Source organism: Hydra vulgaris, chromosome 11, assembly GCF_038396675.1.
Source record: "Hydra vulgaris chromosome 11, alternate assembly HydraT2T_AEP".
Taxonomy (NCBI): domain Eukaryota; kingdom Metazoa; phylum Cnidaria; class Hydrozoa; order Anthoathecata; family Hydridae; genus Hydra; species Hydra vulgaris.
Genome location: NC_088930.1, coordinates 46,803,467 through 46,819,653, shown reverse-complemented (window position 1 = coordinate 46,819,653; position 16,187 = coordinate 46,803,467). Strand labels below are relative to the sequence as shown.

General features: G+C 29.5%; 3 protein-coding genes across 3 annotated transcripts in view; 1 reads left to right on the top strand and 2 right to left on the bottom strand.

Annotated features, from left to right (window-relative positions):
* The window catches only part of LOC100210937 (electrogenic aspartate/glutamate antiporter SLC25A13, mitochondrial), a 67,287-nt gene extending 66,804 nt beyond the window's left edge, over positions 1–483 (top strand). Inside the window, exon 21 of the mRNA XM_065808993.1 lies at positions 236–483. Within this exon, the coding sequence (XP_065665065.1) occupies positions 236–419 (184 nt within the window). The 3' untranslated portion in view covers positions 420–483. The remainder of the gene's footprint in view (positions 1–235) is intronic.
* A 2,810-nt stretch (positions 484–3,293) lies between these two features.
* LOC136087076 (uncharacterized) lies at positions 3,294–4,600 on the bottom strand. Its single transcript, XM_065809582.1, has 2 exons — positions 4,357–4,600; positions 3,294–4,264 (listed from the first exon to the last, which is right to left on the bottom strand). The coding sequence occupies exons 1-2, from the start codon at positions 4,598–4,600 to the stop codon at positions 3,294–3,296; spliced, it is 1,215 nt and encodes a 404-aa protein (XP_065665654.1).
* Positions 4,601–14,644: 10,044 nt separating this feature from the next.
* LOC136087075 (uncharacterized) lies at positions 14,645–15,723 on the bottom strand. The gene is made up of 3 exons (XM_065809581.1): positions 15,516–15,723; positions 15,107–15,306; positions 14,645–15,037 (listed from the first exon to the last, which is right to left on the bottom strand). Exons 1-3 carry the CDS (start codon positions 15,721–15,723, stop codon positions 14,645–14,647), a joined length of 801 nt encoding a protein of 266 aa, XP_065665653.1.
* Positions 15,724–16,187: the final 464 nt, after the last annotated feature.

Here is a 16,187-nt window from a genome sequence, read left to right as displayed (position 1 = left end):
AAATATTGGTTCAGCAATAAAAAACAAATTATTAAAATCTCTATAAAAGACTCAGATTAAAAGATTTTCCAGTTCGTTCAGGTGTTATCTAGTAGTGATACTTAAGTTTAACGATTAAATTTTAACTCGTTAATGGATTTTAACGATTTAATTTTTACTCGTTAATTGAATTTAACAATTTAGTTTTCACTCGTTAACATATTGTTCCTACACTTGTGCTTTATATTTGTTGTAGTTACACGAAAACTGAAGTTACGCCTGAAAATCCTGAAGTATCTTTACATCCCGAACACATCGGTGGTTTACGCTTGGCGGTTTCAACATTTTCTGGAATTGAGACTAGGTTTGGTTTAATGTTACCAAAGTTTAATGACCCGCCTAAGCTTGCATCTAAAACGCCTATGAAAGTTTCCACTTAACAGTGTATTTCCGACAGGAAAATACTGTTAAATGATTTTTATGAATAAAATACAAATATGAAAATATTTTTTTAATTTTAAGGCTAGTATTAAACCATAATCTATTTTGCGCTGCTAATATACCGTAATACGTCACAGCATAACACCAAATCTTCGCGCATTAACTTGGGAATTTGAACTTCGGAATATGAAGCTTTATGAATATTTTTGTCGTTAAATTTAAAACTTGCTTTTAAAAGTGACAGTATCTTAGCTTTTCATTTTAATCAAAAATTACATAATTTTGATTTTATTGACAAAGTAATAAACCTAATAATGTTTAAAATGTTACTAAATCTTTCAAATCAGATGCAAAATTCTAAGTTTAATTTGGTTTAAAATTCTAAGTTGTGTTTAAAAAAACCTAGCTCTTAGAATTAGTTCAATTCATGCAATATACGGATACTTTACTGATTAAATTACAAAAATTAAAATCTTTCAAGATTTAAATGTTTGAAGTTTTTAACAGATATTTTAAAAGCATACTTTTTGATAACGCTCTTATTAACTCGTATTTATAAAGATACACTAAAACTTATAAAGGCTACACTCTAAAAACTGCGTTTTGCTTTTAAACACTCTTTTGACGTTTCTAAACACGAGTTTTGCATCGAGTTTTTAAACATGTTTAGAAAAAAAATGTTTAAGTTAGAGCTATATGTGCTTAAAATCTAAACGCTTTTCTAAACACGTTTTTTGCATTGTATTTTTAAACACGTTTAGATGCTAAAAGTGTTTAGCGGTTAAACATGCTTAGATGTTTGATGTTTAACAATCGAAGAATGAAACTAGTTAAGAAATATATTTATTTCAATAATTTATGATTTACAAGCAAATAAAAAGAAACTAACAACTAAATAAAAATTAACTTCCAATTGAATCAAGATATTTCTTCTCAATAACAGCCATTTCGGTACTCTTGAAATTGCTTTTTCCTTTCGAATCATTTAAATATAATTGAAAAAATGTTATAATATATCTTTTCGGAAAAGGCAAGTCCTAAACATAAACAGCCAATAAATCTGTAATTAGTTCAGAAATGGACTTTATTCCGCTTGCGACATGAATACCGTCTGCTAAAAAAAATCCTTTACTCTTGTTTTTTGTTCCTTTAACAATAACAATATGAGGCGGACACAACCTGGGTGAACTTAATTCTACTTTGTCTGCTTGAAAATAAAATGTAGAAATTTTAAAAACAATATTTATCATTATTAAATACAATATATTGTTTTTACTATATAATATAATGTATTAAAAAAATATATACTTTTGGCATTGAAACTTTAATTTTCGGCCGTTGACCTTTGGGTAGTATACCGAAATAGTAGAATAAAACAATGAACACACAATTTTTTTTCTGCACAGTGTGTTAAAGCAAATTTATTGTGTATTCCTTGTAGCAACAAAAATTTTATAAAAATACATGAAACTTACCACAAATGATATTGCAGGTGCACGTTTCTTGCTTTTGTCATCTAAATCTATAGCACTTTACAACTTCATGATTTGTTATCTCGCATGATTTATTATCATCATTGCTCTCTTCTTTGCAATTATTTATGAAAAAACATTAAAAAAAAATACATTTGAAGAAACGATACGCACACACAACATATGACTAAACAATAAAAAAGTATTTTATTTAATACACTTTTCATATATTAAATATTTAACAACCTTTATTAGAAAAACCTATGGGTTCTATTTTTCATTTACAAACTTACAAACATTTTATAAATTATGATTTTAAATACTTCATGGATTATGATCTTCTAAAGAGATCATAATCTATATAAAATTCTATACAAAGTAATTATACTTTTGATTGAATTACTGGAAACATTATTGGAATAGTTTACTCATCAACTCAGCGAATATTCCTTCTGCATCTTTAAATTTATAAATTGTCTAATTCAATTCTTATCTGAAGTTAGAATGTAAGCATACCATTTTATATAAGATATTTTTGTCTTATTACAAACAAACAAAAAAAAGTTCGTGGTACACCAACAATAACATGGTTTTTCACTTACAAACTCAATTTTTCGCAGCAAAGGAAATTGTTCTACTATCTTCATAACTGAACCATTGCCTATAATATCCAGTTCTTTCTTTTTCTTTTTTTGGTTTTTTTAACTCTTCACTTATAATCTTTTTGCAGTCAACTATGAATTTTCCAGTATCTATATTCCTTAACAGATATTAAAATAACATAACATAGCAGTGCGATAAATAGTTTAAAAGATTAAAATAAATATAAGAGATTATATTTACTTTAATCTTTTAAACTATTCGATGCAACACCAGATGGCCCAACCTTGGTGAAAAATTAAATTAAATACAGTGAACACAACATTTATAAATTCATTTTTTACATTTAACAGTAATCAACTTGCCTGTTGTTTTTATAATGCACATGATTTCTCTTTCTCAACTAAAACTAATATCTTACGTGTTGGTCCATTCTTGTTTGCCAACATTATCATCAAATCGTTTTCTTTCATAGTTAGCAAAGCAAATCCATCAACTTCATTTTCTGTACACAACACACTGAAATAACAAATAGCCCAATAAAAAAAAGTTCACAAAACATGCAAACACAAGGAAATACAACAAAAATTACACAACGAAGACACACAAACATATTTAAAACTAAGATATCCAACACTCCTCCACATTCATAAGCATAACATAAAACTGTCTATTATGTCTATGAAAAACTGAGGCCACTGGAAGTCAAGATGTGCATGAGTGTGCAATACCTTGGTGGATGAAAAAGTCCAACACAGAAAGCATTTAAAAAATTATTAAAATAAAGAGTTTCTAACTTTTTCAAATAAAGTATTTATTATAATTAACAACAACAATAGCGTCAATTGGACAAAATTCTATATCATCATCCCTTAGACTGAGAACAATCACTATATCTTTAGCATATTCATGACCATTTATTGTTACACTGGTTGATGCAAGTAACTCAATGTCTTTTGGTATGACATTCAAATTTAATCCAAATTCTAGCACTGGTATTGAATTGTCACAATGAATTTGGGCTATTTGATAACCTTTGTTTACTATGCCTCGTTTATATAATCCTTTAAAATTAAAAAATCGCTGCTGCTTAAATAGCGCATGTTTTCCTTCACAACGCATACACCAATAATTTTGTAATGGCCCAAACATAAACAATTGATCTGGTAAATGCACAAGATATTGCATCTTTGGAATAAAAGATTCTTCGCTATAAATCTGAACAAAGTTTTTGTTGTAGGTGCCTATTAAACATCTTAAGGAGTTTGCAGTATTTTCATTTGCCATTGGTGACAAACAAAGCAATGTAATTTTAAGAAGATTAAAGAAATTCATCCAACTAGCATCATCTTCTGGAATATAGACACCTATAATGAATGGCAATACATTAATAAGAGTCAATGTGGATGCTGCAGATTGTCCACGAAGTCCACCCGATTCAATGTCTTTTACTGTAATTAACTGTGGCTTGTCAGCAGCTTCCCTTCGAGAATATGGAAACTGTTTTAATTGTCTATTTAAAGAATCTAATTTGAAATATTTTTTATCAAAAATAAATTTTTTTAACATGCATCTTAGCTCAAACCTAATAATGCCTTCCAATAATATGTACATAGGATCATGAAGAAGACATTTAGTCAGCTTGAAATATGGAATATTAGCCAACATGATATCACCATTAACTCCATATTTCTTTGACCAATAGACTGCATCTTTCTTCCGACCAGTTCGCAATAACAACTCCTGAACTCTGTCTAGACGTTCTTGTTCATCTGGTAATGGAAATTGAAAACTTGTATAACTAGTGTTCAGCTGATTTCTTTCTATTTCACAAGTACGACAAGGCTTTTGAGAAAATTGACACCTTCTTTAAATCCCCCCACATTCTGCGCAGCAAGAGTATTTACTAAAACAAATAACAATGAACCATAAATCAATTTTTCACCCTTTGAGGTTTTTATAACCACACCATTTTTCAGAATATTTATAGCACTTTTTAAATCTTCTAATAAAGATGTGACACCAAACTTACGGATTTCACATAACTTAGCCAAACATAACAGCTGTATAGCTTGTAAACTACTTCTATATGCTGGTGGAAGCAACATCCAATAAAAATTTAGCAACATCCAATAAAATACTGTTATTTTGTTTTTCTTTTTGTGACTTCCAATGGGATTGATAACTTCAAAATCATCAGTAAACAAATCAAACAATAAACTATCTGGGTGTAATTGCCATGAATAATATCAGTAACATATGAGCCATGAATAATAACGGTAACTCCTTGATGTAACTTTTTTTTTATCAAATATACATTCTATTTCTGGCAATTTTAAAAGCATTTGTAACTGGTTTATAAAAAACAAAAATTACCCAAGAGCTTCTTTTTCTGAATCATAAACACCAATTTTTACAGATTCAGGTCTAATATAGCCAAATTCTTTAGCAAAAAATGCTTCTTGCAAGTAAGTTGTGTGCAGGCCATCAAAAACTTTTTCATTAAAACAACTTTGTAGTTTTTCCCTTGTTTCACATATTTCTGTTTTCAACTTTTGCTTTAAATTTAAAATTTTATTATGCCACAACTCATTAGTTAACATAACAATGTCATTGAGGACTGAGGTGTCGACCTGTGACAACATTTTAATTTAAGCAACATGGCCCCTTCGAATTTTCTTTTGTCCAATAGTTTATCCCCACAATCATTTTCAATAATTTCTGAAGAGCAGAAACTTTCAATATCAATTTTTTCCATTTCAAGCACTGAAGCATGATTTCTTTCGCAGTGACTTTTAAAAAAAATTAATTTTTTAAACAAAGCACTACATCCAACAACATCTCTGTGACGCCTTATCACATGTGTATGTAACTGCTGATGTGTGTTGACAAAATAAGGGCACATATTGCAATGATGCATCATTATTGTTTTAATGGTAACAAAAATATTTAAAATATAGTTAATTTAAATCATACCATAAAAAAACTGAAAAACAGCTTCAGAAAAACCATAGTGTTGAAGCCACTTTTTACATCATCTACTGTATCATATTTCTTAAGGAAATTTTTATCTATATCCATCTATAATATACAAAACTAAATTAAGCAAAACAAAAAATTAATATTTTAGCAATACAAAATTCAAGATATATGTCTTATAATCTCTATAATATATCAGACATACGTATATGTGACATATACGTTTGATATAATATATTATGTCTGATATATCGTGGAAATAATATATCATATTATGTCTGATATATCATGGAAATCTGATATATCATATTACAGGAAGACAGGCCCCAAAAACCATATGATTTTTTCTTTTGTCGTATCTTTTGTACAAAACAAATAATTTAACTTTATTTTGCTTTTTTATATGCTTTTATATGGTAAAAGTTCTTCCCAGGGGGTTTGAAAATATTTTGATACTTTTATTTTACTTTTGTTTTTTTCAGAAAAGTTTCGCTATATTTTACTAGGATACCTCAAAAACCGCATGGCTTGAATTCTTTATAACTTTTTTGAAATTAGTTGCAAATTTCCCATTTTTTGGAATAACTTGTTATATTAAAATCCCCTTCATACAGTACTTTGATTGCAAACTTATATTTTAGGGAAGTACCTAAGGCGCTACAAAAACCACATGCTTGGGACCCCAAAAACCACATTAATTATTTGATTTGTAACAAAAGTATAAGCGATATTACAAAAATTTATGATTTAAGGTAGATTTTTAGTAGTTGTAACTATCTTTTTGATGATAATGAATTTATATAGAGATTTTATTTTACGCTCCTGCTTAGAGGATAGTTTTAGTTCAGTTTACAGTATGTGAATTTGCAATATTATTTTATTTGTAAGCAAATAAATAAACATGAGTAATAGCAACAAAAAATTCAAAACTTGCTTGCAAATAAAGTCACTAAATCCAAGTTCTAATGCTGAAGAACTTATTAAAAGAAAAGTTATATTAGAAAAAAATAAACAACTTGAAGCTGCTTTTCAATGGTGTAAAGAAAATATTGTAAGAGGACATGCTGCAATTAAAACGAGACAATTAAAGATCGTGAAACAATAAACCGTAGACTTGATGGGAAAATATTCAATGGTTTGAAAGGCAGTACTGTGCAATTCTCTTGGATGAAGAAGAGATGTCAATTGTTTCATACATTAAGAATAAAAATCGGGCAATGCAAGGCATAAACAAAACAGAAGTAACAAAACTTGTCCTTGATGTTCTGAAAGTTAGACAATACACAAATAAAAGATTGAAAGGTGGCAGAAAATTCATAGCATTATCAGCAAATGCAAAAAATACTTTGACAAAAAACAAGTATTTATGTTTCTTATATATATTTTTAAAAGGTAATAATAGTCAACATGCTAAGATATAAAGAGATTGTTTGTAGTTCCAGGAGTTGAAGCTTTGTAAGAGAAGCTTTTTTAGTTAATTTTTTATTTTTGTTTCAAACACAGGCTAGGTGAATCATTTTGGATGCGCTTTAAAGCTATGAATCCAAGTTTAACACTCAAGCGACAAGGAAATGTGTCAATAAATAGAGCTCTCTATTGCACAAGGGAAATGGCATGTTCCCACCTTGGTATAAGTAAATATTAAGTTTTTTATTATATTTCATAGTATACACTAGCTTCATTTAAAATTTAACCCAGAGCTACACCATTTTATTAGTTTATGTATTGCTACTGTACTTTACATTCATGAAAAATAGTTCTATCAAAACTGAGTTACTAGTTGATTTACATGGTTGCCTTTAGACGCTCTTGTAGAAAAATTGATTGAGACTGGTGTTATGACTGAAGCAACAAAAAAGGGGACAGGAGTTTGGTCTGGAAATATTGATACATGCAGAATATTTAATCACAACGAAACACCATAATTCATCATATTTGGTGTTAATGGTACGCCAGCTGGTCTTGTTTTTGCTGCAAAAGGGTAAACATGTTGTAAAATAATCAGAGAGAACCGTGAATGCGTCACCATACATCCTCTAGTATCATTTTCAGGTAGTTATTGCCTTATCACTTTTTTGATATATATTTTTAATATAGATTGAATAGATGATGTGTATTATCTTTCTTTGTAATTGTAGGAGACCTTTGTGTCTTTCAAGTACTATTTGATACCGTTCGAATAACAAATCAAATGGCTCCAAAGGAAGCTGTGGCAAATATTCCGCATCTTCTGATAACAACTTGCAATCATGATGTATCTGATCACAATTCGTTATTAGATATGTATAAAAAGTTTGATGAATGTCTTACTGAAAAAAAAGTGGCACAACCAGTAGTTTTGCTTTCTGATAGGAATTGTTCACGCTTTAATTTTGATGTCTTAAAGTTGTTACAACCAAAAAACATACGTATGTTATTAATTAACTCCACCAGATACCACTGGTGTGACACAGCTTTTAGACCAACTCAACAAAACCCTTTATCATGAGTATTGTGGTATGAAAGAAAATTTTTTTGCTGATTTCAATTCACTAAATAAAGATGCTTTTATGATGATTTTAGGACGTATTTGGAACAACTGGGCCCCAAGACTATCTATAATCAAAGCTCCAAGACGTGTAGGAGTAACTTCCACATCATTAAACGTAAATGACATGCAACAGGACAAGTTTGCACGAGCTGCTTTATGTATTGATTTTCCAAAAAGTGTTACACTCAGTACAACAACTCCTATAAGATATACTATTAAATCTCCTGATAAAAGAAAAAATTTAGCTCAGTAATGGAAAGAAAAGTTTGAGCGTTCGCAAGAACTAATTCAAGAGCTAAGCAAAAAAACATTCAACTTGAAGAAATTCCTGGCTTACTGACAGTACAGAAAGTTAAGCCGAAAGTTTTTAAACTTACTACGAGGATTACGCAGGTTCACGGATCAATGAAAGGAAAAAATGTGTTGGACTTAGTGAAGGTAATTCAAGATAATAAAAATCAAGAAATAAAAGATAAGGAAGAAAAAAGATGGAACAAAGAAAAACAAAAAGCATTTTTACGGTGTAAAAATGAATGCAACTGTGGAGAAGGTGTGTGCCATGCCATAAAGCTACAGCAATGCTCTTCTTGCCACAATGTACAAAAAGTCTGTCTGTGGAAAGTTATCTTGTAAAGTGGATGGAAAGAAACCAATAATGTTTTTAGCTGCTGCAGTTACTTCCTTATCTTTTATTTCTTGATTATCATTATCTTGAATTACCCAACAACTCACACAAGCGTAAGGTTACTGAGAATGAAAGTGATGAAGATACTAGCATTTAGTAGGATACACCTAGAAAGTGACCTTACAGTGATAAGGAGATAATTCCATTATTCTTAGTCAATTAGTTGATCAACTTATTAAAGAGTAAATAGTTTCAAAAATGTATAAAAACACTTTTAAATTGTCTTAAAGAATAATAGAGCAACATTTAATTTTTTTTTATACAAATAACTCGTAAAAAAGTAATTTTACTTGATTGTTAATAGAAAAATAAATGTTAATAGAAAAAAGCAAAACTCCATTTTAATATTGAGTTTTTGATCCATGTATATATATTTTTGGTAAGGGAAATGAAACACTACTTTGGTTAAGGTAAAATATTTTAGCTACTGTCTTTTTCATTTATTTTCTTTTAATTTTTTTTGTAGAAGTATGACTTAAATCTTCACAAAAACCACTACTTTGCAAACTTAAATGAAAATTTCAAGTATTTATGGACTATAATGTCAAAATGTTATAAAATTGAAAAAAAAAAAAATTTCTATTGTTAGTATAATTTTCAAAAATTTATGCTAATTTGGTTATTTTTAACATTTTCTTTTCAAAAAACTACCTTGTCAAATAAAAAAATTTATTTTGCTGCTTGATAAAGCTTGATCTATGAGTTACAGGTACAAATGTGAGCGTGTGGCTTTTGGGGTCCATTAGTTTTTGGGGCCCGTCTACCTGTATGTCTGATAGATCATGGAAAAATACGCAAAAATCTCTAGATTTCAATCCCTTTCCCCCTGTTGTACCACGCACATTTAAACCCCCTTCTTCCTCTACACACATTAATGCATACATACGAATAGAGGTTATACCCGCCTTCTCCTCCAACTTTAGTTACTATCATAATGTCTATAGACAAAATTAATACCAAAAATAATTTTAAGAAATAAAAGCTTAAACTTGAAAAATTTCCGAGATAGCTAGGCAATAGATCGATCGTAAAGCCAGATTTTGGTGATACGAAACGTTAAACTTTGAAACGTTAAATTTTTCACAAACGTGATTACTTTTTTTTTTTTTGCGCTGTTCAACCTTTATAACCTTAACATGAACGTAAACGGCGTTTACCTTTTATTAATGGGCAAGTGAAGGAAGACTGCCATTTCAACTTTTTGCATTTGCATACAAACATTTGTTGCCCCCTCCCCCTCCTCCTCCATTGATGGCCTGTTAAAAAATATTTTGCATAAACTAATTATTTCTAAACATGTTTAGTTTCTGAACACAAATTTAGTTAAAAAATATTTTTTTTAATTTATGTTTAAAATCTAAACACGTTAAGAAAAAAACACATAAATTAAGAAAAAAGGTAAAAATTAAACACACAATTACAATTAAACACACAATTACAACGTTTGCGTTTATTTAGTCTTTAAAATCTAAACGTCGTTTTTGGAGTGTAGGTTGCTCATATAGTTAAAAACTAGTCGGTCAATCGAGTGACATTAAAAAAGTAAAATTAATCAACATCAACAAAATTAAATTAATTTTATTACAGTCTCTTGCAAAAGTTAAGAATCAGTTAAGTATTTTGTAAGTAAATCCATAATTTATTGAAAATGACATACACAAAGCTAAGATTTAACTTTTGTTATATACATACACATTTATGAATATAACATAAATTAAATCATAAATTATGGATTTACCTAAAAAATACTAAACTGATTCTAAACTTTTGTAAAAAACTGTAAATTTTAGATTATTGTAATTGTAATGAAAGCAATAACTATTGTTGCTGCATTAATTCCGAATATAGCCATAACTTTTGTATTTCACAATATTTTTGAATAAAATTTAAAACTTCTCAATGAATTTAAATTTAGTATAAGAAAGTAAAGTTAAAAATTTTACTACGTAACTGCCCTCGCGATTCGGCAGGAGGGAGGGGTCAAAAGTTTTAGGGATATTTTTGTTCGATATTTTGCAAAGCTCATTTGGCAAAAACATAAACAAACTTAAGTTTAGATTTAGCACAATACGTGAAAATTTCATATCTGAAACATTAAACAAAAATCTGTGTGCGCCTCTGAAAATCAGTAACAAATAAAAAGTTAACAGTTTTCTTGAGCTTAAATTAAAAATATAATATATTTTACCATTGTAGAGAGTACATCATGCTAGAACTTTCTGCGCGTATAACCATTAACAAAATAAAGACTTGTTTTATTAGATAATCTATCCAATTTTTGATGTTTGACTCTTACTTGCTATATTTTTCAAGTCATTTAAGAATCAAAGTCACTTAGGTCTTAGTTAAAGAACAAAGTTGAAAGTAGTCCGTCCACAATCATACGCAATGTTTTTTTCTTTATTGCTTTAACACCTGCAAACGCAACTTTTTGTGCATCTTCCAAGCCAGAATGACATTAATTTAATAACTCAACAAATAAATTAAATTTTCAGGGTTTGCATTTCTCCTACTAACGAATGAAAGTTTCTAAATATTTCGTACCAATCACACTTCTACATCTAAGTAAAAAAGCTGTTGATCTGCCGTAAAAATTGTAAATGTCTGTCCCTATTGTGTCAACCTTTCAGCTTCAACCAAGTAGGTATAATAGACTAACTGAAGGAAGAAAGATGCTGAAAATCGTTTAAAATTGTGGTACAATCATAGTGGTATAGTTATGCCAGTAGCAAGTCAAACTGGATCCCTAGTGTTAAAAAAGAAAAATTTTTAAATGTAGTTTGTGACCTATGAAAGCTGTAATCAAAGTAAATTACTCTCTTAAAAGTTGATTGGATAAGTTTTTAACAACTTTTCGAGTAATCACGACAAAAGTCACGATATACGTAACTCTCTTTAAGCATGAAACAAACTAGGATTTTATTTTTTGTTGTAGAATTTTAGCTGGATTTAAAAACAAATTGCTATATATCATATATAGAGATATAAACAATACCGGATTAACTCGGGCGTATGGGCGTCCAGGCAAAAGTGGGGTCTCGATTTTTAAAACGTATATGCTTCTGTAGTAGTATGTAAGCAGGGACCTCTATATCACTACTGCCAGGGCATAAAAATGTACTAATGAGCAGCTTTTTAATACATTTTAAATTCATTCTCGTGTTACTTGTCATTCAATTAAGTCTCATCCTTTTTCTGTGACTGTTCCTAAGTGCTCCAAAAACACTTATTCGCCTAGTTTTTTTCCTCGAGCATCAGTTCTTTGGAATTCACTTCCTTCATCTTGCTTTCCTGATTCATATATTTTGAAATCCTTTAAGTCGTCCGTCAATCGTTATCTTGCTCTACAATCTTCATCTTTTCTCTTCCAGTAACTTCAGTAACTTTAATAAGTGGTTGCTTGCAGCCTTGTTGGAAGCGAAGATGTTTAAAAAAATAAATAAATAAAATTATAAGGTTTCGCGGAATAAGAAGAAACGCATTATGTTAATCAAGACAATTATAAATAAAAAAACTTTAGTTGGGTTATACTTCAACAATCGAATGATTCTTTGATCACAACAGGAAGTTGCGTTTGGGGGGGAGGGTGTAAAGTAGAGTGTGACCAATCTAAGATTTTCAATATTCAGATGGGTGGTGCAATTGTCAATGCAATTGTCAATAACCAATGCTACCATACGGCCTTCTAATGAGCTCAAATAGTTCAGAGGTCATCCAGCTCTTTTTTTGCGCACGGTAACGACATGGAATGTTTCCTTTAAAAAAACGGGGTTTGTTTGATTTTGAGTTTGTTTGAAGTTTTTTACACACATGTTAGCTGCAGCAAACCCATATCTTGTAAAAACCTTATTTCTTTAACAAACCTCATATCTTGCAATTCTTACGTCTACTACGTTTCTCACCTTTCAAATGCATACTTTTTTTGGAAGCGCTTTATAAAACCAACCGAACTCATCTGCATTAAATATATCACGCGAGTTATAACGAGACAATATTGTCGGCAAAGTTGTTTCCCTCCAAAGAGCAAATAGAATTTAATCAAAGCTCAACTGAATCGAAAGTTCTCTGTGAAAATGTTTAGCTATGTTTAGTTATATTTGACGCAAAAGTATTTTATTTTCGAGCGTTTAAAGTTTGGAATTTTTATTGAAGTATTGGAAGTTTTGTTATTATATGCACTTATATGCAATTCAAAATAAACGTCCTTGTTAAGCGAAGTTTTTTTGCCGAAGGGACCTTAAAAAACAGTACGAGTTAGCGAATTGTCTGACTTAACCAGGGTACGACTTAAGCGGATGATTTTACAGTAAGTTGATAGAGAATGTTCAAGGGGAATTGAAATTCCGTCCGACTTAATAAAAGTCCGACTTATCTAGGGTCTGCGTTAACGGGATTCAATTGTATTGTTAGAAAAAATTAATAAAAAGACTGAAAGAGCATACTATGCTATGAGCATAACTTAAATTGAAAAAGTAAAGAGCATAACTGAAGCATTATTTAGCTATTATAAGCATTATTCCAAAGCATTCCAATTATTTAAATACTAGAAATTAGATGCGCAGTTTTTTTTATTGGTGAGAATAGAGAAAGAAAAGTGATTTTAAATGCTGTGACAAATTTAGAATTAAGCACTTTTTCATTACCACAGACAAGTTGAAAATGTGTTTGAAAGAAAGGCTTTCTGCTTACGAGTCTTCATAGAAAAGTTTTGGTTTTCTAGCAAGCTTTCCGACCATAACCGTTCCTTGTGTAGTATTTATCCTTCAGACCTGATGAAGTTGTGCAGTTTTTCATGACAATTGAGAAGAATATATCAGCATTAGGATGTTTGCAAGCAATTCGTAGATATAAATTAGAATTTTTAAAAATTATATTATCGTTTAAATCTTTTTTGAATGACAATTGCAACAATTCTGTTGCATAAAATAAATTTTAAAAATGTCATAATTGACATTAAGAAAGCAAGAAAAATTTTCTCTGAATAAAAAACTAACTTAATGTTTTGCTACATTCATTCTATTACTATCAGGGCCGGCGCTAGGGTATTTGACGTCCTAGGCAAAATAAATTCAAACATTATATTACTACTCCGCAAATTTTTATAAGTGTAATTTAGAAAAAAAATATTTTAATTTGAAAGTGCGAAAACATAAATATCAACTATATTTTAAAATGGTATGAACGTTATAAAATGGTGGACATATTTAAGTATTTAATATTTATTTTCGACGATTTAAGGTTTCAACCTCTCACCTTTATTTACAAGATTATAAATATTTGAGAGGGGAAAATGCGGGATTTTATGTAATTGAAGGAATATATGTAACAATTAAAAGAATTAATGAAAACTATTTTTAATATTTAATTAACACCAAAATAAAAATTAACCTTGCTTATTACATGAAATAATAATGAGAAATAATGAAAAAGAATAAAAAAACTTGTTTCTAATTTGACGGTTAAATTATTAGAGAATTTGAGTTTCAGAAACTAGAAAGTTCATATGTATTTTGAAAATATGTAATAATAAAAATAAAAGCATATTTAAATGGGTAATAAAAAAGGACGCAAAAAAAAATTAAATTTTAATTTTCCTGGCCTTTTTTGTTGCAAGTGTTTTTAAAATTTCTTTTAAATTTCAGATTGATGGTTCTTCGCGTTGTATCGAAATTATTGATAATCTCACCAGTCTTTCTTGTAACATTGTCGACCTCAAATAATTTTTAATTATTTTTAATTTTGAAAAACTTCGCTCGTCACTTGCAATGGACACTGGAGGTGTTAATAGTATTCTTAAAGAAATGAATATATTTGGTAGACAGCCAATTAAACTTTGTTCAACGATAAAAGTTAGTACTTCATATGGTGTCATTTGTTGCGGGAGTCTTCCAGAAAGTACATTAATTTCATTACAAAGGTCCGCTGCACGAACATCTTTTTGAGAGTTGAAATTTCTTCTCAATTTCTACAATTTTTCAATATATCTGCTGAAGATTTTAAACTTATAGAATAAATATCATGAAGGAAACCAAACATATTATTATATTGTTGCAGTTGTTTAAACCTTTCCGCAATAGACTGTATAGTAGTGTCTAAAATATTAAAATAAAATTCAACTTTAAGTTTTTCTTTTGGATCTTGCAATGCTTCATTTTGTGTTTCATAATCAAACTGTCGCTTTTTTCTCCTTCTCTTGATTTGTTCTTTTTCAAAATTTGTTACTATTTCCACTTCTTTGGAAATTTCAGCAGCATCAACAATAATTCTTTGAAAGTCTTCATCATTTCTCATTTTTGCAAGTTTGTTTTTAATAATATTTAATTGTGGCGTAGCTACATTCAAATCAACGTTCTAATTTTATAATATTTTATACGAAATAATAAATTCAAAAAGAATGTCGTACCATGAAACAAGGGCTACCATGAACTTGAATTTGCAAATAGAATCTGCAAGCCCTTTAGCCTCATTTCGGTGAGAATTTCCTACAGATGTGGTTTGTAATCTTGGATCCTCAAATATTTGCATTAAATCATCGTAAATTTTTCCGAGATCGTATTGTAATGGTTTTAAAGCATTTATGCTTTCCCATCTTGTATCACTTAATAACTTGATAGTAAAATCTGTAAAGTAGCTACGAAAAACTTGTCAACGAGACGGTGATCCCGAAAAATAATTATAAATCTGTTGCACCACACCGAAAAAACTTACTGTATCTAAGCTACACTTGCATGCATCATTCACAACTAAATTTAATGAATGTGCGCTGCATGGAATAAAAACGCCCGAGGATTTATATCCAAAATTTTTCTTTGTACCCCTTTCTCCTTACCCTTCATGTTGATATCGTATCCTTGTCCACGGAGATTTTCAATTGGTAAATTAAAATTTTCCAATTTGACAATTAATGTTTTTGCCAAAAAAGCATCTGTAGATTTCTCCACAGGTATGAATCCTAAGAAATGTTCTTTAACTTTAACTAAACCCCCATTATGCGATGTTGTTGATTCTAAATCAACAAAACGAATTATTATTGTCATTTGTTCTGTATGACTATTATCTGGGGTGCAGTTTAAAATTACATCATAATATTTAGCAAATTTTACTCTAGTCAAGATATTTTCTTTTTATAGCATTTGCTAATATTTGTATTAACTCGTTTTGAATTTCTTTTTCAAGATAATGAGCAGTTTTAATTTCTTGATTTTTAATTTTCCGTACATGTTCATTCATGAATGGGTCAAATAAAGCGAGATACTCAACAAATTTAAAAAAATTATCATTGGCGTTATTGAAAGGCATTTCATTTGTTCCACGAAATGCCAAGTTTTGCATTGCACTGACCCTTCTAAAGCCGGTGTCATAGAATAAATTACCCACATAAATTACCCGGGGAGTTAATCTATTTCGAAATAGATTAACTCCCCTTGAAATACATTAAACCCTGTCGTCGAAACAAATAATACCACCATAATATTTTAACTCCCTTGGAACAACAACTAAA